Below are 24,145 nucleotides of genomic sequence, written 5' to 3'. Positions count from 1 at the left end.
CCATGAGCAGCTGTATCCTTCAGGGGCTCACTTTGCTATTATATTGTCCCTATTCCTTATACACTGATGTCACTGGAAGATGATAGCAACTGCAGAATGGTTGATGGTTCATGGTAATGGTAATGTTACAGCAGCAGTTTTCTTTTACTTGTTAGTTTTTCAAGACAGTTTCTCTGGGTAACAGCCCTGTCTCTCCTGGAACTCACTTTGTAGAACAGGCTAGCTTGGAACTCACAGAGATTCACCTGCCTCTGCATCCCGAGCGCTGGGGTTAAAGGCATGCACCACCACAACTGTCCCTGCCACACTTTCATGAATAAAATAGGGCTAGAGAGATGGCTCAGCGGTTAACAGCACTGACTGCTCTTCCAGAGAACTCAGATTCAAATTCCAGCACCCACATGGCAGCTCTCACCTGTCTTTAAGATTTGACACCCGCCGGGCGTGGTGGCGCACGCCTTTAATCCCAGCACTCGGGAGGCAGAGGCAGGCGGATTTCTGAGTTCGAGGCCAGCCTGGTCTTCTACAAAGTGAGTTCCAGGACAGCCAGAGCTATACAGAGAAACCCTGTCTTGAAAAAAAAAATACCAAAAAAAAAAAAAAAAAAAGATTTGACACCCTTACACAGACATAATACATGCAGGCAAAACACCAATACATATAAAAATGAATAAAAAACAATGAAGTAAAATGCATGCTGGGCACATTCATTCCTGTATTCTTAGCATTTGGAAAGCTTGGGCAGGGGCATCCTAAATTTAAGGCCAGCCTGAGCTACACTCCATCTTGGAGTGGGTATGGTAGCTCTGCTTCCTTCTAGGGACGGACCTACATGAGCCCTCTTCGATAAGCTCTTATTCTTCCTGCCTTCACAGTCACTTGCTCTGTGATACAAAAATTAGCATCTGTTTTTGCACCATTTTCTCACTGCTGTGTCTCCAACTCCTTGTCCTTGAAGGCAGAGAGGCCCTGGCCACCCCACCCCCACCCCTCAACCCCTGAACCCAGTGTCAGAAACGATGGAAAAAGAAGATTCATGGGGGTGAGACGTGAGCTGGGGATGGGTTATGGCAGGAAGATAGCTGGCTGACAGCGAGGGAATTGGGCCACCTGAGTCCTTTGAGCATTCTGGGTCACACTCGGTCCAGATGGCTGCTGTATTCTAGAATGGCAAATAAAACATGAGACCACAGCTGGGCGTGGTGGCGCACGCCTTTAATCCCAGCACTCGGGAGGCAGAGGCAGGCAGATTTCTGAGTTCGAGGCCAGCCTGGTCTACAAAGTGAGTTCCAGGACAGCCAGGGCTACACAGAGAAACCCTGTCTCGAAAAAACAAAACAAAACAAAACAAAACAAAACAAAAAAAACAAACCATGAGACCACAAGGCTTCTCTACCAGGGATTCAGTTGCATCCCACCACTTCTGCACTGGGTAGAGGGGGCAAGGGACAGACAGAAACCAGCAGAGCCTGAAGCCCCTCTTGCCCTAGAATTGAAGATCACAGTGGTCCTTCTCTTCCTGAGCTGTGGCATGGACAGTGGCCATTCTGTAGCTGGTCCTCTGCCATGCATTTTCCTGCAGTGTAGCACTAGGCCAGACCCTCATGCATGCATGCCAGGTGACTTTGTATCATTTTTTTTCTAAAGATTTATTTATTATTATATGTAAGTACACTGTAGCTGACTTCAGACACTCCAGAAGAGGGAGTCAGATCTCATCACAGGTGGTTGTGAGCCACCATATGGTAGCTGGGATTTGAACTTAGGACCTTTGGAAGAGCAGTCAGTGCTCTTATCCACTGAGCCATCTTGCCAGCCCCTCTTTGTATCATTAAAATTTTTTATTAGAAATTTTCATTTACTTTTCAAATGCTATCCCCTTTTCTAGTTTCCTCTCTGAAAGTCCCCTATATACCCTCCTCCCCCCCCCCCCCCCCCGCTGCTTCCCAACCCACCCACTCTTTGCATATCATCTTTTTCTGTTTTGTTTTGTTTTGTTTTGTTTTGTTTTTGTTTTTTTTTCGAGACAGGTTTTCTGTGTAGCCCTGGCTGTCCTGGAACTCACTCTGTAGACCAGGCTGGACCAGGCTGGCCTGGAACTCAGAGATCTGCCTGCCTCTGCCTCCCAAGTGCTGGGATTAAAGGTGTGTGACACCACACTGGGCACTCTTTGTATTTATTTTTATTTTTATTTTTTGGTTTTTCAAGACAGGGTTTTTCTGTGTAGCCCTGGCTGTCCTGGAACTCACTCTGTAGACCAGGCTGGCCTCGAACTCAGAAATCCACCTGCCTCTGCCTCCCAAGTGCTGGGATTAATGGGGTGCACCACCACACCTGGCTTCTTTGTATTTTTTTCTAAGATTTATTTATTTATTTATTTATTAATTATATGTAAGTACACTGTAGCTGTCTTTAGACACTCCAGAAGAGGGAGTCAGATCTCATTTCAGGTGGTTGTAAGCCACCATGTGGTTGCTGGGATTTGAACTCCGGACCTTCGGAAGAGCAGTGGGGTGCTCTTACCCACTGAGCCATCTCACCAGCCCTTGTATCATTTTTTTTTCTTTTTTGGTTTTTCGAGACAGGGTTTCTCTGTATAGCCCTGGCTGTCCTGGAACTCACTTTGTAGACCAGGCTGGCCTCGAACTCAGAAATCCACCTGCCTCTGCCTACCGAGTGCTGGGATTAAAGGCGTGCGCCACCACGCCCAGCTTGTATCATTTTTAAAAGACACTTTATTTAAAAGTATTCCTATGTCAAGGTGGAGAGATGGCTTATGGTTAAGAGCACTGACTGCTCTTCCAGAGGTTCCAAGTTCTTTTCCCATCAACTGCATGTTAGCTCACAACCATCTCTGATGAGATCTGATGCCCTCTTCTGGTGTATCTGAAGAGAGTGAGAGTGTACTCACATACATACATAAATAAATCTTTTTTTACAAAAGTATATTTCTATGTCTACATTGAGGAAAAGAATTTCTGCTCATGAGTTTGGGTTTTTAAAACTCTTGATTCCTGGCAAGAAACCTGAACAAATGCCATGAAAATTTCGTTAAAGCTGCTAATGGCAATTCTGGGTGGAGCAAAGGCATTGCAAGGCTCTCAAGTGCTGTCCTTTACCCTCTCATTGCAGAAACTCCCTCAAGGTCTTCATAATTTAGTCCTTTTACCCCTATTTATAATTTCTCCCCCACCACACCCCCACAGCACTCCTTAGCAGGCTGTTGCATTTCCTCCAGGCTTCCTGATTCCCTTCCTGTCCCTGCAGGGCAGGGGTCCCGAGGAGCTGGAGGCCCGAGGGCCCTACTCTGGTCCCAGGGCTTGGGGATACCTACCACCGTGGGCCAGCAGGAGGATGGACATGGACTTGATCCCGAGAGCCTGGCCTGGCCGCAGCAGCAGCTCTACAGAATCAAGGCAAGCGTTGGGGCCCGTTGGGTTTGGGAGTTGGGAGGACGCCCAAGGCCAAGGCTATCTACTGCTCACTCAGTGGCCGTGATTGTTTCTTCTAATGATATGAGGCTGAATGGTCTGGGTCTGGGGCTGCTAGGGAGTCCCCAGTGCCCAGAGGCCCGAGGACCTGAGGCTGCATTAGTTGGACAGACGTGAACATGAAACTTGTCCTGGGATTTGAGTGGGGCACTGTCTATATGCCAGCCCCAGACCTGAGGCTCAGTGATGGGTCTAGGAGGGGAATTTGTCATGCTCGGTCACCTTAGTAGCTATAATTCAAGTGGTTTCTTCTCTATACATAGCAATCCTGGGCCTCAGTACTGTGCCAAGTCCTCTTAAGGGACAGGTGGCAGGGTTAGGATCACCCCAGTCAGCTGGGTGGAAGATAGCCTGTGGGTTTAGAGTCTGAAGCCAGTACTACTGCTTTTGCCTGTGAGCCATGAAGAAGGGACAAGGCAACGAGGGAGAACAATGTCCAGAACAAATCATGGCAGTGGCACTGGCAGCAGCAGTATAAAAGCACGTAGATGGCAAGTGCAGATACAGCCAGGATTGGGTGGTATGGGTACCAGGAGTCCTCTGGCCAAGGTGAGGTCTGGGTGGGTGTGTACTAAGCCTAGGTCACAACCTCTTGTCTGCAAAATGGACTACCTGAGAGGTGTCAGGGGCTGATTTGACTGGTAGATGACATTCTTAAGTGCAGTAATTATTTGTGTTCACATATTTCTCCGTGGCATGTGGCTGACCGAGGGTTGAGACCTGCCAAGTAGAAAGTTGGGCATCTATGTTCCTGTGGTGGGGCAACATGGAGTTGACTCGTTGCAGTTGCAGACTTAGCAAGAGATGTCTTGCAGACATTATAATTTTTATGTGTGTATTTGTGTGGAGGGCGACCAGATACCCAGAAACTCTCTCAATAGCATCTGCGATCAGATATGGGTGGTCTGCCTTCAGTGTACTGGCCTAGGGTTCGGTGATGGCTGTGGTTGTTGAGCGCGCTCAGGGCTGTTTCCCATGGCACCTTTCGGGACGAGCAGTAGTCGTTGCCCCATTGGGCATCCTCCGCGACTACGTTTCTTTTCAGCGGCGCTCCTAGTTCACGCCCCGCTTTCACCAACGCAAGACAGTGCTTGGCTCCTGAGTACGCCGCAGCCCCGCCTTTCGCTCAAGACTCTGCCCCTTACTCTTCTCGTCCTCTGTCTCCCACCCCGCCCCATGCTAGAAGCTCCGCCCCACACCGTGGTTCTGCCTCTACACCGAGACCCAGCCTCCGCAGCAGTCCCGCCCCACACCACGGCCCCGCCCCCGCACTTCCGGGCGGCGCCGGCGGGGGCGCTCAGGCCTGGGCTTCAGGGCTCTGGGCTCAGGCTCCCGGCTCAGGGAAGCGCTTGCGGCCGCCGCCGCAGGAGCCTGCTGGGGTCGGGCTGGAGCCTGGTTCCAGAGAGGGCTGGTGAAAGTGAACAGCCGGTTTTGGCGGCGCTCTGCGGCCTGCCTTGCGCCGCCTCCGGGCCACGGGTCGCCGAGCCGCCGCCGCCGCGATGGGGGCCCCCCAGGGCCGCGCCCCCGCCGTGGCCCGCCCGCTGAGCCGCCGCTGAGCGCATGGGCCTCGCCGGGCCGGGAGCCAGGCCCGGGGCCGCGCCTCCACAGCCGCCGCGCGCTGGTGAGTAGTGGGAGCGGACGGGCGCGCTCCTGTGGCGCGGAGGCCTGCTGCCCGGGGCTGCGGGAGTAGGCCGCGCTAGGCCGGCGTACGCGGACCCGGAAGAGAGGGGCGCGCGGGTTGCGGGCGGGAGGCGTGTCGGAGCGCGGCCCCTGATGTGCGAGGTTGTGCCCGGCGCAGGGAGACCTGAGATCCAAGGGGACGTTGAGCGGAAGAGGTGGCAGGCTCCGCAGTATGAGTAGAGGCGTGGAGACTGCATGGTATGCTAGACATACGGGGAGAAGGGCTTTGGGGGGGGGGGATGCGATGTGCCAGGGACGGGACGATAGTAGGGCATGGGGAAAGCAAGGCCTGTTTGAACAGGACCAGGGACTAAGGAAAAGCAAGGATTCTAAGAATGATGTACAGGTGGGTGTGTGTCTGCTGAGTGTGGTGTTGATGGGTCTGGGACACATTTAGGATATGGGTGAGTGGGTGCTGAGAAGCTGCTGGTGCTAGACTTTGTGTGTGTCTTGCTTTGCGCCATCCCCTAGTCCTTATGAAAAAGTAAAGCAAAAGTAGGGACGAGTAAGAACAATCCAAGGAGGGCACTCTATGATGTGGTTTGGCTTGCCAGATAACCACTTGTCCTGGTGTTCATTGCCTTACTTAACGCCCCCCCCCCAAACAAAACAAATTCACCCAAAACCAAAGCCCAGAGCGAACATTTTTAGTTGGGCATAAGGATTTTTTTAGGATCATCTGAAGATAACTTGTAAAGACTTCTCAATAACTGTGTACTCCTCCCTTTTACTCCAATGCGTTCCTTTACTCACAGCCCGTTTTGGAGAACATCGAGTCTGACTTTACCTGAAAGAGGCAGTACTAGCTGGTTTCAGTTTTAGAGCCCACTTCAGGGCCAAGAAAATATAGGAAGCACAGAGATTTTGTTTGATTTTTTTTTCAGCAGTACTGACTTGTCCTACATCTCTCAGAGAAACACCGTTGCGACTTTATGTGATGGGGGACTGCACTAGATATGAAATGAGAGCCCTGACCTTTCAAGAATTTAATCAATGGCTCGTTAGTAGGCTAGTCATATTATTACTTCCACATTCAACCTAAATCATAAGCTTGGAAGCTATACTTGAGTATAAGCAGTATATACAAATACACCCAGGGCTGTGTGTTTTGACAGTGTCAAAGGGAATTGTATATATGATATCAGGCTTCTATATTACCTTTATGGAGTCACTTTCTAAGTCTTGGTTGCAGATTTGAGGCTGGGTTTGGTGCTATGGGCTTTAGATTGTTACTGAATTATCATAGCTGCTTTATGTGTTACGGTATTTCTGTGTGCCTTAAGTATCAGATGCTCTCTGTGGGAGCCCAGGGATTATTGGAAATTGGGCTGTTTTGGTGTTAGTAATTTTGGGGAATGTTTCGTGTTCAGGGACAGGTAGCCAGGAGTGCAGGCCCCTTTTTCCTGTGATGATATCCTTGATAAGAGCATAGTAGACACGATGGGCTGGTGTGTTGTTTTAGATATCCAATGTGCTTACCACATGCAGACAGAACTACCAGAAAGTGACTGAGGTTAAAGAGAGGTATAGGAGGTCTGTGAGCAGCAAACCACTGTCATAGGGCCTATGAACTTAAGAAACAGGCTGGTCCTGCTGAGGCTGAGATTATAGCTTGCCTAAGAAGTCATTAGCTGCAGAAATGTCATAATTGTGACCCATCTCTTATTTGTATATGCCTTTTCCTTGTAGCCATTAGTAATCTAGCCATCAGCATTGTTAGCAGGTAAAGTGTGTATTCTGTGAGAATGAACAAAAGATAGCTCTCATGGAAGTCAGGGCTCAGCACTGTTGAATGGTAACCAAGGACAGCCACTCCCTTTTTGGTTGTTTTTTGTTTTGTGACAGGGTCTCTTTTACCCTCTAACTCTCATGAAGCCAAGAATAACCTTGAATTTCTCATCCTCTGCCTCTACCTCCATACAGAGATGTGCATCATCATTCTCAGTTTTATGCAGTGCTGGGCAACTGGGCATGAAACCCAGGCCTCAAGCTTGCTAGGCAGCACTCTACCATCTGAGCTGCACCCCTAGCCCCATGACCTTGAATTCTTTTACTTGTTTTATTTTTGAGACAAGGTTTCTCTCTATAGTCCTAGCTGTTCTGGAACTCTGACTGCTCTGTAGATCAGGTTGGCCTTGAACTCAGAGAGATCTGTTTCCCTTTACCTCCTGAGTGTTGGGACCACTCACTGTCTGGTTGACCCTGAACTCTTGATCAGGTCTTGAATTTTTCCTCATTTTTCCAAGTGCCGAGATGAGATTATAGATTTGTGCCAATACACTGGCTTTATTTATTTATTGAGACAGTCTCTCATTTTATATATAGCCCAGGCTAGCCTTGACTCAGGATGATTCTCTTCTTGCCTCAGTCTTCTGAGCTCTGAGATGACAGGTAGGAACCACGATGCCTGTCTTTTGTTTTTAGGATATATTTTGTTCCAATTATCTGGCTGACATATGCCTCTCTCTAGCTCACTTTTAGCTGGGAACATTTGGGGCTGTGTTGCTATCTCCTCCTTGGATATGTTGAGAGGCACTGCTGGAGAGAGAGCCTGTGGGATGTAGCAGAAAGGACCAAAGATCATAGCAGAGGTTCTTATCCAAATCTGAGCAAATTTGGTCCCTTTTGCACACCCTTCACAGCAACAAAAAATAAAGTTTTTAATTTCTTAAGAGTATAGGTGGTATGGTTTCCATTTGGTCGAGCTAAACCATACTCTCTGTGTGCTTCTTTATCGAAAAGCATACTTGTATTTGTAACTGATTTTTTTCTGTATCTTTTCTGTCTTTCCAAAGTCACTATATGCTATCAGAAGGGAATCTCCTTGTAAAAGAGAAATTAGCAACCAAGTACAGCAGCCTTTTGAATCTCTAAGGTTGTCTGTGTTGTTAATGTATGGATGCCTCTGAATGTGGACTGTGTCCTTCCGTCACTGGTAGCCAGCCTGTGATCACTTGATGTCTCAGCTGTTGAGAGCTGGAAGGACATCTTGCTGTGTGGTTGCTCATGAGGCATGCCAGGTATGAAAAGTAAAAGAATAGACAGGAAAAACAGAGACTGTTATACTTGTCATATGCCTGTCTACCTGAGGATCTGTAGTGCCTCTTTGTCTCTGAGTGTCACTAGGGCAAGAGAGGTGATTGTCTTCATGTATGAGGGACCAGCTCACTGATGCTGGTGAGTGGAGACAGAGGCACCCTTCCTTTTCTCTAGCGACATTTCTTAAGCCAGGATGGGTGGTCTTCAGGCCTTACTATTGGAGGTGTCCCTTGAAGGAGAGATGTCCTCCATGACTCAGGCTTTCACTTAGTGTGAGAGGCATTCTTGTAAAAGTTCCAGAAATTGCCTTAATGATAGAGCAAAATTTGTGGCCAAATATGTCTCTGCTGGACGTCTGCATTGAGTCTCTGCTCCAAGTGGGAATGGGAGGGCATCCCTGCACATCTCAAGAGAACCTCTGGTGTTTCCATGGACCACCTTTCCTAATCCTTGTCCTCTTAATGGTTTTAACAGGAGAGATTGATTCCCTTGGGAGCTGTAAGTACTGAGGTATTAGGGTGCAGCGCTCATTGTTCACTGATGCAGAGTCCCAAAATGAATGTCCAGGAGCAGGGTTTCCCCTTGGACCTCGGAGCAAGTTTCACCGAAGATGCCCCCCGGCCCCCAGTGCCTGGAGAAGAGGGAGAACTGGTATCTACTGATTCGAGGCCTGTCAACCACAGTTTCTGCTCTGGGAAAGGTACCAGCATTAAAAGTGAGACCTCAACAGCCACCCCAAGACGTTCAGATCTGGATCTGGGATATGAGCCCGAGGGCAGTGCCTCCCCCACCCCACCATATTTGAGGTGGGCTGAGTCACTGCATTCCTTATTGGATGACCAAGATGGGATCAGCCTGTTCAGGACTTTCCTGAAGCAGGAGGGCTGTGCTGACCTGCTGGACTTCTGGTTTGCCTGCAGTGGCTTCAGGAAGCTTGAGCCCTGTGACTCAAATGAGGAAAAGAGGCTGAAGCTGGCAAGAGCCATCTACCGAAAGTACATCCTGGATAGCAATGGCATTGTGTCCAGACAAACCAAGCCAGCCACTAAGAGCTTCATAAAGGACTGTGTCATGAAGCAGCAGATCGATCCTGCCATGTTTGACCAGGCACAGACAGAAATCCAGTCCACCATGGAGGAGAATACCTACCCTTCCTTTCTTAAGTCTGACATTTATTTGGAGTACACAAGGACAGGCTCAGAGAGTCCGAAGGTCTGCAGTGACCAGAGCTCAGGGTCTGGAACAGGGAAGGGCATGTCTGGATACCTGCCCACTTTGAATGAAGATGAAGAATGGAAATGTGACCAAGATGCAGATGAGGATGATGGCCGAGACCCTCTCCCCCCCAGCAGGCTCACCCAGAAGCTGCTAATGGAGACTGCTGCCCCGAGGGCCCCCTCAAGTAGACGGTACAACGAAGGCAGAGAGCTCAGGTGAGTTCGGCACAGGGTGTCCATTTTCTATACACAGCTCAGAGACCTGGCAAAGGAGCAAGGAAAAGGTGTTGGTAACAGGTGGTCTTGTTTTTAACCCCAGCTGAAATTGCTGCTGCAGTTGCTGTTGAATTATGGTTGTAATTCCTCTTAGATACTTTCATACTTGTCTTTAGATACCTTTTTATATCTTATAGCATTGAGAATGCAACAAACAAGACTTGCCAGGTTTAATCCCACCTACTTGGGAAGCTGAGGCAGGAGAATGGAAAAATTGAGTGTCAGTCTGGGCAACTTGTAGAGATTCAAAATGAAAAGGTGTAGAGGCTTAGTAGAGCTCCTGCACAGCCTGCAGGAAACTCTAGAGTTCCCTCTTCAGTAACACGTGTACTGCTAAATACAGGGCTTTGTGAATTATAAACATATGGCTTGTGAATTATTAGAAACACGGCAGTTCTTAGAAATCATAATGTTTAAACTTTACCCTTGAGCACAAAATTATGTCTTCGTGCGTAGAAGAAGGATCTTTCTTTTTTTCCTTTTCTTTTTTTGTTTTTGTTTTTTTGTTTTGTTTTGTTTTTTTTTTTTTAGACAGGGTTTCTCTGTGTAGCCCTGGCTGTCCTGGAACTCACTTTGTAGACCAGGCTGGCCTCCAATTCAGAAATCCGCCTGCCTCTGCCTCCTGAGTGCTGGGATTAAAGGTGTGCGCCACCACTTAATAATGAGAGGGAAATACATTCAAATGCATAGAGAATTATAATTATCTTTATTTTATATTCATTTAATTTTTTTATGTGTATGTATGAATGTATGTATGTATGTGTGTGTGTGTATATGTGCACCATGTATGTGCTGCTGCCCACAGAAGTCAGAAGAGGGTGTCAGATCCCTTGAGACTGGAGTTAACACATGGTTGTGAGCTACACACAGGTGTTGGCAGTCAACCCAGGCCCTCTAGAAGAGCAACAAGTGCTCTTAACTTCTAAGTCATCACTCCAACCCTCTACCTCCACCTTGCTAATTTTTAAATCAGTATTTGGGTTCTTTCTGGAGAGTGAAACGGTAGAGGGACAGTTTCTGTGTAGTCAGTTGTTGGAGGGTTCAGAAACTCCTGATGGCTGGCTATGCTTGGAGTTCCAGAATTGGACCTTTGCCTCCATGGTGTGATTAGTGAAGGGTGCTCTGATCGTGTGTTCTGACATGTGCAGCTTGAAGAGCATCACAGCAGTGTTCTCCAGAAGGGATCATGGCTTTGAAACTGTTTCTTCGCCTTTCTCTATAAAAAACAAAGTTTTTTACACTTGTGTGTGTCTGTCCGACCGTGTGTCCATCTACCTTATATGGTGGGTTGGGGAGGCACTGTCCTCAGGCTCCTCTATGAGGCTTATGTGTGCATATGTGATAAGAGAACTATTTATAGGAGACAATCTTTTTTTTTTTTTTAAATTATATGTAAGTACACTGTAGCTGTCTTCAGATACCCCAGAAGAGGGTGTCAGATCTCATTACAGATGGTTGTGAGCCACCATGTGGTTGCTGGGATTTGAACTCAGGACCTCTGGAAGAGCAGTCAGTGCTCATAACCGCTAAGCCATCTCTCCAGCTCCTATAGGAGACATTCTTATCCTGTGAGTTCTGGGCTTGGTGACAGACCCCTTTACCTGCTAAGCTGTCTTGTCAGACCAAGCTTTACTGTTTTTTAAATTAAGTATCATCATCGTTACAGAGGCTTGGTTGGCTGGCTTGGGTGCCTATTGCACTTGTGAGCAGAGGTTGCGTTTTTTGCTTATTTCCCTAGAGCTGATGATTAGAGACTTAACTTACCATTGTTCCCGACCTGAAAACCATTTCAGTTGTTGAAGTAGTTGATGTTTAGAACTAGGATTGAGCTGGGTGTAGTGGCTCAGGGATTAAGTCAAATGGCTTCTCAAGAAAGGAGGTTCATTGAACTATAAAGAAAAGCAGTAGTCAGATGTGTTGGCGCACACCTTTAATCCTAGCACTTAGGAAAGCAGAGGCAGGTAGATCTCTGAGTTCGAAGCCAGCCTGGTTGACTGAGCTAGTTTCAGGACAGCCAGGGCTACACAAAGAAATTCTGGGGGATTGGGGGCAGTTCATACATGGACGCGGACGGACTGGGGCTGTTTTTTAAGATTTCTGTAACCACAAAGAAATCAGAATTGGTCACCTACAGAATTAACACTTCCTTATTGAAGAGACACCGATCAATATGTGCTGTTTGTATTTATTGTCATTAGCCAAGTGCTATTACTTAGCAAGATTTTAAAGGACAGTTTGGTTTGGTTTGTTTTGGAGACAGGGTCTAATGCATCCCAGGTAGACTTCAAAAATTCCCTATATAACTGAGAATCACTTGAGCTTCTGAGTCACTTGCCTCCTCCGCTAGAATTCTGGGATCACAGGCATGCACCAACAGTTTATGCAGTGCTGAAGGTTAAACCTGAAGCCGTGGATTTTGACAGATATTTGACACTATATTCTTAGCATGTTTAGTTTTTGAGACAAGAGCTCTTATACCCCTCTGATTTGCTGTGTAGCCAAGGAGGATCTTGAATTAACTCACCTTCTGTCTTCCATGTGGTGAGGTTACAGGCAATTCCATCACACCTCATTTCCAACATGTCTTTTGTTGGTATTTTTTCATGTTTTTTGTTTTCAGTGTTAATGATCCCATTCAAGACCTCATGCATTAGAGGCAAGTGCTTACCAATAATTTTTTTTTGTTTTTGTTTTTTTTTTGTTTTTGTTTTCTGAGACAGGGTTTTTCTGTATAGCCCTGGCTGTCCTGGAACTCACTTTGTAGACCAGGGTGGCCTCGAACTCAGAAATCCACCTGCCTCTGCCTCCCGAGTGCTGGGATTAAAGGTGTGTGCCACCACACCCGTTTTTTTTTTTTTTTTTTTTTTTTTTTTTTTTTTTTTTGCTTAACAATAATTTATCCTCCCCACCAACTTTCTTCTTTGAATACATTCTGCCTGTTATGCTGCAGTGGGCTGTACTTAGGAAGTACTAGGTTGGGAATAAGAAAATCCAGTCTACTGGGATTAATTTTTGACTCAATTGGCTAGTGTTTCACGTGCTTTGATGAGAGATCCAACACTTTTTTTTTCTTCTTTTTCCTCCTCTTTCTCCTCCTCCTCTTCCTCTTTTTCTTTTTGAGACAGGGTCTCACTATTTAGCCCTGGAAATTTAGTACTCTTTGTAGACCAGGTAGGCCTCAAACTCTTAGAGATTCCTCCTCTGCTTTTGTGTCCTGACTGCTAGGACTAACGGCGGCGTGGCGGCGAGTACTACCACCACGCCCGACTAGCACCACTTTTCTTTATAGTTTAATGAACCTGCTTTTTCTTTTTTTGGTCCCTTGTGGTGGAGGTGGCTTCCTCTGTGAACTTGTGCTCTTAACTACTCTTGTTTACTAGACTTTTCCACACCAGTGAAGGAAGGCTCTTCATTGGCCCATAGTGGGGAACAATTTTGCTGCTATGTCCTGCGGATCTTTGAATGCCTCTCAACTTCTCAACTTGTGGGTCGTGACCCCTTTGGGGGTTTTTGAATGATTGTTGAATGACCCCTTCACAGGGGTCACCTAAGACCATTGGAAAATACAGATATTTACATTATGATTCATAAGAGTAGCAAGATTATAGCTATGAGGTAGCAGCAAAGATAATTTTATGGTTGGAGCAGCATGAGGTTACAGGTTTAGTGTGATTGAGATCCACTGACTTAAAGCCTGATGATGTGTTATTGCACCTAAGCTAAGTAGGACCATCCTGCCATCCTGTAAAGAAAATGGGTGCTTTACCTAGACAGCATGGCTATTTCCTAGTGGTGAGGAAGGAGTCCTCTACAAGAAGTTTGGGGCTGATGGCAATTGGGAAAAGAAAAGTTGATGCTGAATAGATGACTAGCAAGTGTTCACAAAGAAGGAGGGCCTGGAACTAAGTCTTCCTGGGTGATAACTTTACTGTGAATGGCATGCAAATACGATGCAAAGAGCCAGATGTAGTATAAATGGTACCAACAGACTTGGGTCACTGGCTTCCTTGCTTGGTGTTTCTGTGGTTTGGGTACTCTGCTATGCTCTTGTTAGTGGCTATTCTGCCTTGGCAGGAATTGCCATCACTGTCCTCTTGTGTTACTGCATTTGCATGGTGATTTTCATATAGATGATTTGAGGATTCTGTCAGATCTGAGAAGGCATGATAGTCTCACATGAAAACAAGAAGACACACTACCCTTGATTGGTTTTTGCATGCATTACACTCATGCAGCATCTTTTCATGTATCTCCCCCCACCCCTTTTTTGTCTTGTTTTATGTTTTGAGACAGGGTTTCTTTGTGTAGCCTTCCTTAGCTATCCTAGAACTAACTGTATAGACCAGGCTAGCCTTGAACTCACAGAAATCTGACGGCTTTGCCTCCAGAGATATATGAACCACTGACAGGCTATTTTGATCATTTTGAAGACAAGGTCTAGAACTTGCTATGTAGCAAAGGCTGGTCTTGAACTTCTTTTTTTTCTGTCTCTACCTCCCAAATCATGAGATTTTAGGTATATGCCATCACATCTGACTTCTTTTTTGTTGTTTTTTTTTTTTTTTTTTTTTTTTTTGCTTTTTGAAGTTTTAAGATTTAGCCAGACAGTTGTAGTGCTGGGCAGTGGAAAGAGAGGCAGGTGGATCTCTGTGAGTACAAGGCCAGCCTGGTCTATAGAGTGGGTTCCAGGACAGCCATGGCTACACAGAAACCCTGTCTTGAAAAGCTGAAAAAAAATTTTTTTAAGTCTATTTGTTCATTTGTGTGTGTGTATGGAGGGGTGTCAGTGCCTACAAAGCCAGAAGAGGGAGTTGGAAAGTCTGGAGATGGAGTTATAGGAAGTTTTATGAGCCACCTTACGTGGGTGCTGGGATGGTACTTTAGTTATGGGCTCTTAACCCTGGCACCATCTGCCCAGACACTTCACTTTATATCTCCTTTCCTCCCTCTGTCTCTTTCTTTCACAGGGACTCACCTTGTATGCCTGGCCGTCCTGAAACTAACTGGGTAGACCAGGTTGGCCTTGAACTCACAGAAATCCACTTGGCTCTTCCCCAGTCCTGGGATTAAAGATGTGTGTCACCACATTGGTTCCCTGTTTTCTTCTTGAGTTGGGGTCTTAGCTCACACTGGTCTTAAACTCAGCAGTCCTATCTCAGTTTCCCAAGTACTGGGATTATAAGAGTACCTCCATCCCACCTACTACCCACAGTTTGTCTTTTTTTAATTTTATTTATATGTCTCTATGTTTGTATGTATGTATGTATGTATGTATGTATGTAGTACAGAGTACATGTGATGGTCAGAGGACAACTTGCAAGAGTCTGTTCTCTCCTTCCACCATGTGAATCCTGGGGTTTGAACTTAATTGGCAGGCTTGGCAGCTAAGCTGGCTCCTTTACCCATGATGTATTTCTCCAAGGCCTGAATGTCATGGATGGTGGGGTTTTTTGCTGTTGTTTTCATTTTTAGACTTACTATCTTATCTTTTGTGTCTGTGTGTGGGTAGAAGTGTATGCTGTGTACTGCATGTAGGAAGGTGTGCTTGGAGGCCAGAAGAGGGCGCTGGGTTTCCGAGAACGAGAATAATGATAACTGGTTGTGAGCCTGATGTGCCTGTTCTATAGCCCCACTTTTTTTTTTTTTTTTTTTTTTTTTTTTGGTTTTTCGAGACAGGGTTTCTCTGTATAGCCCTGGCTGTCCTGGAACTCACTTTGTAGACCAGGCTGGCCTCGAACTCAGAAATCCGCCTGCCTCTGCCTCCCGAGTGCTGGGATTAAAGGCGTGCGCCACCACGCCCGGCTAGCCCCGCATTTTTAACAGGTATGAATTAGCAGGGTATTGGCAGTTTGCTGAATGGTTTGCACTGAGGCCCAGGGATTATGACACACTAACTGGCAGACTTGGGTTTTACTTTCCTTGGCCCACAAGTTTGATTTTGGTTGGGTTTCCTGACAAATCTTAATGGTCAGGTCTGAAGTAAGCCTTGCCACTTGGCTGCTAGTTTTAACCCTTAATTTCTGAAATGATTTATGTTAGCTGCTCTTACCATTCTTGTTAGCTGTGTCCTCCCCTGTACATAGATAGTCTCCTGGATCTTTTCCTAATGTCTTTCTGAGGCCAACACCATGGTATACTCCAGGTTAGGCTTGGTTGCTGCTGCCATTGACATGGAGTGTACTTCAGACGGTGTTGACAGCAGGAGCAGTATAGTGGCTTGGCTGGGTTCTTGCCACACAGCCCTTTCCACTCAGAAAACAAGAGGATCTTTTAGACATGGTAATTAGCCCTTGCTCTCCAGCCCTCTTGCTAGAGGAACTATTAGGCCTGTCTGTCAACTTATTGAGTGTTTCTGGTGATGGCTTAAGTAAACAACAACAAAAAAGAAAGAAAATAATTTTTTTCAAGACAGTTTTTCTGTATATCCTTGGCAGCCCTGAAACTTGCTCTGCACACTATCAAAGGCCAGCTTCAACAACCAGAGGGTTTAAGCTGATTGGGGTTGGTGCTAATAGCCATTGAGGGGGTTGGGGGTTGGGGGTCAGCCCTAGTAGTGCTGCCATGGGAGCAAAACCTAGTTATCTGGGCTGGTAGTCTCTGTGACTGGCAAGAAACTTTGAATTCTTTAAACTCTTTGGGGGACGGTGAGAAAGAAATGAAAAGAGAAAATACATACACTCATACATACAAACTTAGTGGCTGAAGCAAGCAAGCTCCAATAAGCAAGCTCCAATAGCTTTATACATACACAGTCAGACAGACAGACAGACACACATTCACACCTTAGGTGAATATAGCAAAGCTCTAGCGAACAAGCTCTAACCATTTTACATAGATACATACAGTGGATGGATAGAGCAAAAATCTAGTGAGCAAGCAAGCGCTAACCACTTACATATACACACATGTACATACATATATATTACATACACACACACTTACACACATTTGATGGATAGAGCAAAGTTCTAGTTAGCAAGTTGTAATCATTTTAGATATGTACACAGTTGGTGGATAGAGCAAAGCTCTAACAAGCCAGCTCTATCAACTTTTTTTCCTCTTAGCTTTTTATACTCCCTAGACAAAGTTCTTTATGTAAAAGGAAGAATTGCATCATTAAAAAGTAGATAAAATAAAAAACAAGATAAAATGTTAATATAAGAAGGACTTACAGCAGAATTGTTGAGAAGTGCAAAACAGTAGTTTTTATCTGTCTTTCATTCAATAAGCTCATTATAAGTTCAAAGCAATAGTTTTTTATGTTATACATTAAATACATTAAACTTTTTACCAAGAAACAGGTCATCTATCTTAGTCTTATTTTGTTTTGTTTTGTTTTTCTGTTTTTTTTTTTTTTTTTTGGTTTTTTGAGACAGGGTTTCTCTGTGTAGCCCTGGCTGTCCTGGAGCTCACTCTGTAGACCAGACTGGCCTCGAACTCAGAAATCCACCTGCCTCTGCCTCCCAAGTGCTGGAATTAAAGGCTTGTGCCACCACTGCCCGACTAGTCTTATTTTTGATGTCCAGCTAATCATCCATTCTCTGTTTGTACACTCAGAGTTACCCACTCCTTGTCCATGACCTCACTTATTCTGATGCACACCTGTGGCCTCATCCCTGGACCTAACCTAGAATGAATGTTTTCCTTGATCATTAATTAGTTCCAAGCCTAATTTTCTTTCTAGTGCAGTGTATGTGCTTGTAACTCATGAACATCAGTGTACTCCTTTTCTAACCTATGCAGTCTTTACTTACTATTCTGTAGGAGGGCACATTTCTATTCCTGAGTCTATTATTACATCTTTCTGGCAAATTGACTAAAACCATCTCCTTAAACTTTCTACCAACTACTCTATTTTCTAAAACTATTTAAATCAAATCAAGAATACTGTAAAATCATTAATTTAAACAATACTAGTTTATAAGAGTTCATCTTGGGGCTGGAGAGATGGCTCAGAGGTTAAGAGTACTGACTGCTCTTGGAGAAGTCCTGTGTTCAATTCCCAGAACCACAAGGTGGCTCACAACCATCTGTAATGGGATCTCTTCTGGCATGTAGACATGTGCAGGCAGAACACTGTATATGATAAATAATCTTTTTTTTTTGGTTATGATAAATAATCTTAAAAAAAAAAGAGTTCATCTTAATGTTGATCTGCAAGAATTTTGCTCAACAGAGTGGGCTAATACCCAGAAGCAATCATAACAGTGTATAGGCAGAAAGGGTCTTTCTTTGCCCAGCCACACCATGTCAGAACAATGAGGAATACAGCCATGACACACAAGAGAAGCAGATCAGCAACAAGAAGCAATCCTGGGACAAAGCCCCTGGGTTCACCCATCAGAGCCATGCAAAACAGTGAGCCATTCCCAAGAAGCTCACTTGTCTGTCTACTACAGCTCTTCCTGCATGGTGTCTGTCAGTAGACCAGGCTGACCTTGGGCTCCTAGATATCCACCTGCCTCTGCCTCCCAAGTGCTGGGAGGGTATGTCTCTATCAACCAGCAGAAAAAGGATATTGTAAGAGGAAGCATCCAGTAGGTGCATAGTTCTGAAGGTTAACTTTGGGTCATGATTTGAGGAATTCAGAGGCTCCAATGAGAACATCTGATTTCACTTGATCTTAGCCAAATGATCAGGAAGATGTGAGAGAACATCTATCTAGTTTCAGAGGAGGGTGTAGTCTGCTGAGCCTGTGGTTGAAGACACAGGCACAGGATGTCTTAGACTGACTTGACTTGTGGTACTATCTCTTTTTTTTTTTTTTTTTTTTAAGATTTATTTATTATATGTAAGTACACTGTAGCTGTCTTCAGACACTCCAGAAGAGGGAGTCAGATCTTGTTACGGATGGTTGTGAGCCACCATGTGGTTGCTGGGTTTTGAACTCCTGACCTTTGGAAGAGCAGTCGGGTGCTCTTACCCACTGAGCCATCTCACCAGCCCGTGGTACTATCTCTTTATGGCCATTTGTGGCTAAAAATTCATCATTTAGTCTGACTTCCTTGTAGCCCTTTGTACTCTTGCTGTTTGGACATGGGGCTAAGAGAGAGAGCAAGTCCTTATTGCTGTGCCTACCATTTTCCAGATGTCTGGCTGGTTCTGTGGAGTGAATTCTTATTACATGACCTCAGAATGAGAAAGCTGGAGACTCCTAGTCTTTTTTTTGTTTTTTCGAGACAGGGTTTCTCTGTATAGTCCTGGCTGTCCTGGAACTCACTTTGTAGACCAGGCTGGCCTCAAACTCAGAAATCCACCTGTCTCTGCCTCCCGAGTGCTGGGATTAAAGGCGTGCATCACCACTGCCCGGCAACAGTCTTTTTTAAAATATGAGTACACTGTAGCTATTTTCAGACACATTAGAAGAGGGCATCAGATCCCATTACAGATGGTTGTGAGCCACCATGTGGTTGCTGGGAATTGAACTCAGGACCTCTCCAAGAACAGTCAGTACTCAACCTCTGAGCCATCTCTCTAGCTCCTTCTTAGACAGTCTTGACTTACAGATTTGGATTCTCGGGAGGAAACCTTGAGAGTTCTCACCCTTAGTGTCTGGGTAGCTCTCTGGCCCTTTTGGAACTTATATTTCTCCCCCATTACCATTAAGAAATGTCTGGCACGGAAGCCAGTGAGTAGCTCTGGTGCTAAGTTCCCAGGGGGATGTTTCCCTACATTCAAAAAGGTTTTTTTCTTTCAATAATTTGTTTAATTTTATGTGTGTTGGTTTGAGGTTGTCAGATCCCCTGGAACTAGAGACAGTTATGAACTACCATGTGGTTGCTGGGAATTGAATCTGGGTACTCTGGAAGAGCAGCCAGTGCTCATAACCACTGAGCCTTCTCTTTAGCTCCCAGATCCAAAAAGTTTTTAAAACAAAACATTATGTATCCCAGATTGTCTTTAAACCTGTTCTATAGCTGAGGATTACTTTAAACTCCCAGTTTTCCTGCCTCTACCTCCTAAGTATTGGGATTACAGGTGTGAATCATCACCTACAGCTTGAGAAATTTAAAAGATTATTTTTAAGTGTATATATGTGGACATGTGTGCACACATGTACCTTACAAGTACACACACACACACACAGGGACCCACTGAGACCAGAGATATATTCCTGAGAGAGATGGAATTACAAGCTGTTGAGGTGCCCAACATGGATGCTGAGAATCAAACTTTGATTTTCTACAAGAGCAGTACATTCTATTAACTGCTAAACTATCCTCCCCCCATTTTCTCCTGTATCAAATGCTGTATCAAAACCAAAAAGAAAAAGAAAGAAAGAAAGAAAGAAAAGAAAAGGAAACTCTAGCTTAATAAGTTCACAGGCTATATTTTGTGAAGTTGACTACCTTCCTGCTGTGTGTTTTACTGTTTTGTAAGTATTCTGCAGTATGAGGATGTTGTAGAGAAGCCTTAGATAATGCATGGGAGGTGCATAGATTCCCACCAGATGCCTGTGAGTTTCTGCCCTACTTGGGCATTTAGCCTCTTGAACAAAACTTAGTTTAGCTGCTGGTAGAATCCACATCGGAGTTCTCTCATGATTGCAATGTAGGATGATTGATGACACGTTGAGGCTCCTAACACCAGATCTTCCTTCCTCTGCCCCAACTTGGTCTTTGCAGCAGCTCAGTGGTACTCAGCCACCCACATCAGTTTAGCTGATCCTACCATGTAAGCTACCAGGAGAGTGCAGGGAATTGAACCCAGGTCCTCTGGAAGAGTAGGCTATGCTCTTAACCACTGAGCCATCTCTCCAGCCCCATTAGGCAAATCTTAAATATACCATCCCTTCTACCAATGCTGCAAAGATTTCTTGTGAACCCTAATGTACCCACTGTATATGCCTGTTAAAAGGTGGCCTTTCCTGCACTAGCCATGCAAAACTCCACAGTTTGCAAGTACACACACACACACACACACACACACACACACACACGCAGGGACTCACTGAGACCAGAGATATATTCCTGAGAGAGATGGAATTACATACAACCTGGTAGCTTCCATGGCATCCATGAAATACTATGGGTAGGGAATCGGACAAAGAAATTGGGATCAACTCTAGTCCTGAGCTCTCAGGCCATGAATTGCTAATACCTGTACTAATTTGGTAGGCTTATGAATGGGAAGCACTTACAGGCAACACAAGATTGAACACTTCATGGTTGCTGTCTCTGTGGACCATACTACTTTGGCTCTTACAACAGTGTTTGAAAAGAGCAGGATTTATATATTTGGCACAAGTTGCTGGCATGTGTACATTTTATTGTGGCATCAGTATGGTCTCTTTTGAAATTAAGCTGTACCTGTAGGTCAGATGCCTGGTGACTCTGCCTGTGTCCTTGTGTCAGTATGCTAGTTAGCCATGAACATTCAAGTTTGATCTGTGCCGTCTGGCTTTGCCAATCTTTCTACAGTCCAGATTTTATGTATTTTAGTTTATCCTTCAGCTCTTGCTTGTGGCTGAGTTGTGGGAGTTGGTGGAAAGCAAGTTTGTCTGACATTGACAGTTCTTCCTTTAGCCCTGTCTAGTCTAAGGGTCTGTGCCTTTGTATGGGAGGAAACTAGCTTTGCTTTGGCCACTATATATCTCACCAGTAAGAACATACCACATGAGTCATATACCCCTTAGAGTTATGAATTTCAAAAAGTATGTAATCTACAGGAACATTCAGGATGTCTCTTCAATCATTTCTGTGGGATGGGCAACCATCTTAACATTAAACATAGATAGCCTCTTAACATTTAACCATCTTTCTGTGGAGCTAGACATTTAGTGCTTGACTTAGTCCTAGTCTTCCCCATCCCTATACCCAAGTCCCAGCCTTCTATAAGTCATTGGTAAGTCTAGAAGGTGAGTGTAGCTCTTGTTTGGTTGGGCAGAGGTCAGCCCTATGCTGCATGTCTCTAGCTAGGTAGAGGTGTGCACTGTGCACATTTGCTCAGGCAGATGTTGATGCATCTCCCCAGAGCGCTAAGTTTCCCTCTGCTATCCTTCATCAGGGCTGGTTCACCAGGGATACTCTTCTCTACTCTCGGCTACATGGGCTGCTTCTTTCTCTGTGTCTCAGGCAAGTACATGGTGCTCAGACATACATGTAGACAAGATACCCATATATATGAAATAAAATAAAGGGTTTTTGACTTAGGCATGGTGGTTCATAACTTTAATGCCATCCTAGTGCTTGGGAGGGTGAGGGCCTCCAGTTTAAGTCAAACAGAGAGAGACCCCCTATCTCAAAAAGGCAAAAATAGGGGCCTGGAGAGATGGCTCAGCAGTTAAGAGGACTGGCTGCTCTTTGAGAGGCTGAGAGTTCAATTCCCAGCACCCACATGGAAGCTCACTATTGTCTGTAACTCCAAGATCTAGCACCCTCATAACAGACATACATGTAGGCAAAACAGCAGTGCACATAAAAAATAAAAATAATTTTAACAAAAGGAAAAAATAAGATTTTACAAAAAGCCCATGTTTTATTTATGTATTTGTTTATTTTATTTGCACATGTATCAATCTTCTACATTTTATGTATCTTCCCCCAACCCTCACACACACCAGAACTCTTTGTAGCTCTGGCTATTCTGAAATTCATTCAGTAGACCAGGCTGACCTTGAACCCAGAGATCAGTCAGTCTGCCTCTGCCTCTGCCTCCCAGGTGCTAGGTTCAAAGACATGTGCCACTACCTCAGAGCTTTTGGAGACAAGGTCTTTATTTAGTCTTGGCTGTCCTGGAATTTGTTAAGTAGATTAGGCAGGACTCAAACTTACAGAGATCCAACTTCTGCCCCCCAAGTGCTGGGATTTAAAGGCGTGTGTCAAAAAGCCTGGCTTCTTGAATTTGACAATGGCACCATGTGCCTGTGTCACTTGAGCCCAGGAATTCAAACAGAAAATCAGATAAATGTGTTAGTGATCCTAGTGCAGACACAGTAAGTTCTACATAGTAAGTTAGTTCTAGGGTTGGCGGGGCTACGTGACAAGATGCAGTCTCAAAACAAGAGCTTCCAAACCACCACACACACACACACACACACACACACACACAATACACTTTAAAAAAAAGAGTGGCTGGTGAGATGGCTCATCGGGTAAGAGCACTGACTGCTCTTCCGAAGGTCCTGAGTTCAAATCCCAGCAACCACCCGTAATGAGATCTGACGTGTACTTATGTATAATAATAATAATAAATAAATCTTTAAAAAAAAAAGATGCATACAGAGCCAGTTAGATATGTCAGTTGGTGAAGACACTGCCAATCTGAGATTGATCCTAGCTACCCATATGACTTCTACAAGTTGTCCACTGACCTCAATTCACTTGCTATGACCTGTGCATCCACATAGATACATACATAAATACATACATACATACATACATACATACATACATACATGTAGGTTGGCCATAGTAGTGCACACCTTTAATCCCAGAACTTGGAGCAGAGATGACGATCTCTGTGAGTTTGAGACTACCCTGACCTACATAGTGAGTTCCAGGACTCAAAACAACAACAAAACAACAACAACAAAAACCAAACAACAAAAAAATGGGATAGCGTAACTTTTTTTTTTTTTTAAGATGCATTTGTTGTGTTGAAGGAATGGTTCAGTGGTTAAGAGCATTACCTGCTCTTTCAGAGGTCCTGAATTCAATTCCTGGCAACCACATGTTGGTCATCTGTAATGGGATCTGATACCCTCTTCTGGTGTATCTGAAGACAGCAACAGTATACACATGTAAATAAAATAAATTTTTTTAAAAAGATGCATTTGTTTTTTTGTTTGTGTTTTTGTTTGGTTTCTTTGAGTATGATACACTATGTATAAAAAACCATAAGTATCTTTTTTTTTTTTTTTAAAGATTTATTTATTGGTTATATGTAAGTACACTGTAGTTGTCTTCAGACACTCCAGAAGAGGGAGTCAGATCTTGTTACGGATGGTTGTGAGCCACCATATGGTTGCTGGGATTTGAACTCCAGACCTTTGGAAGAGCAATCAGGTACTCTTACCCACTGAGCCATCTCACCAGCCCCTTAAGTATCTTTTTAAGTTTAAAAAATAAAAAAACTAGATGGGACTAGATGGGAGTGGTGGTACATGCCTTTAATCCCAACACTTGGGAGGCAGAAGCAGGTGGATTTTTGATTTTGTGGCTAGCCTGGTCTACAGAGTGACTTTCAGGATAGCCAGGGCTACACAGAGAAACCCTGTCTCAAAACAAACAAACAAACAAACTAACAAACTAACAAATACACAAGCAAGCAAACAAACAAGTAATTTAAAGAATTAACTTGTAAGGTAGTGAGTGATATATACCTTTATTTAGTCCCTGCCCTGGGGAAGCAGAGGCAGGTTAATCTTTGTGAGTTTAAGGCCAGCTTGGTCTACATAGTGAGAGCTATCTCTAAATAAATAAAGTTAAAAGTAAGGCATCA

At 44.8% G+C, this 24,145-nt stretch overlaps 1 protein-coding gene across 2 annotated transcripts in view; it reads left to right on the top strand.

The window, feature by feature from the left end:
• Window positions 1–4,764: 4,764 nt before the first annotated feature.
• Axin1 (axin 1) overlaps window positions 4,765–24,145 on the top strand; it is a 59,972-nt gene continuing 40,591 nt past the window's right edge. Inside the window, exons 1-2 of one of the 2 annotated variants that reach the window (XM_021149614.2) lie at window positions 4,765–5,112; window positions 8,685–9,643. In XM_021149614.2, the coding sequence (XP_021005273.1) occupies window positions 8,751–9,643 (893 nt within the window). In that variant the 5' untranslated portion in view covers window positions 4,765–5,112; window positions 8,685–8,750. The remainder of the gene's footprint in view (window positions 5,113–8,684; window positions 9,644–24,145) is intronic. The other variant, XM_021149615.2, reaches the window with a different exon arrangement.

This window comes from Mus caroli, unplaced genomic scaffold (assembly GCF_978045245.1).
Source record: "Mus caroli unplaced genomic scaffold, Mus_caroli_1 scaffold_18, whole genome shotgun sequence".
NCBI classification, from domain to species: Eukaryota; Metazoa; Chordata; class Mammalia; order Rodentia; family Muridae; genus Mus; species Mus caroli.
This window is presented reverse-complemented; position numbering and strand designations above follow the sequence as displayed.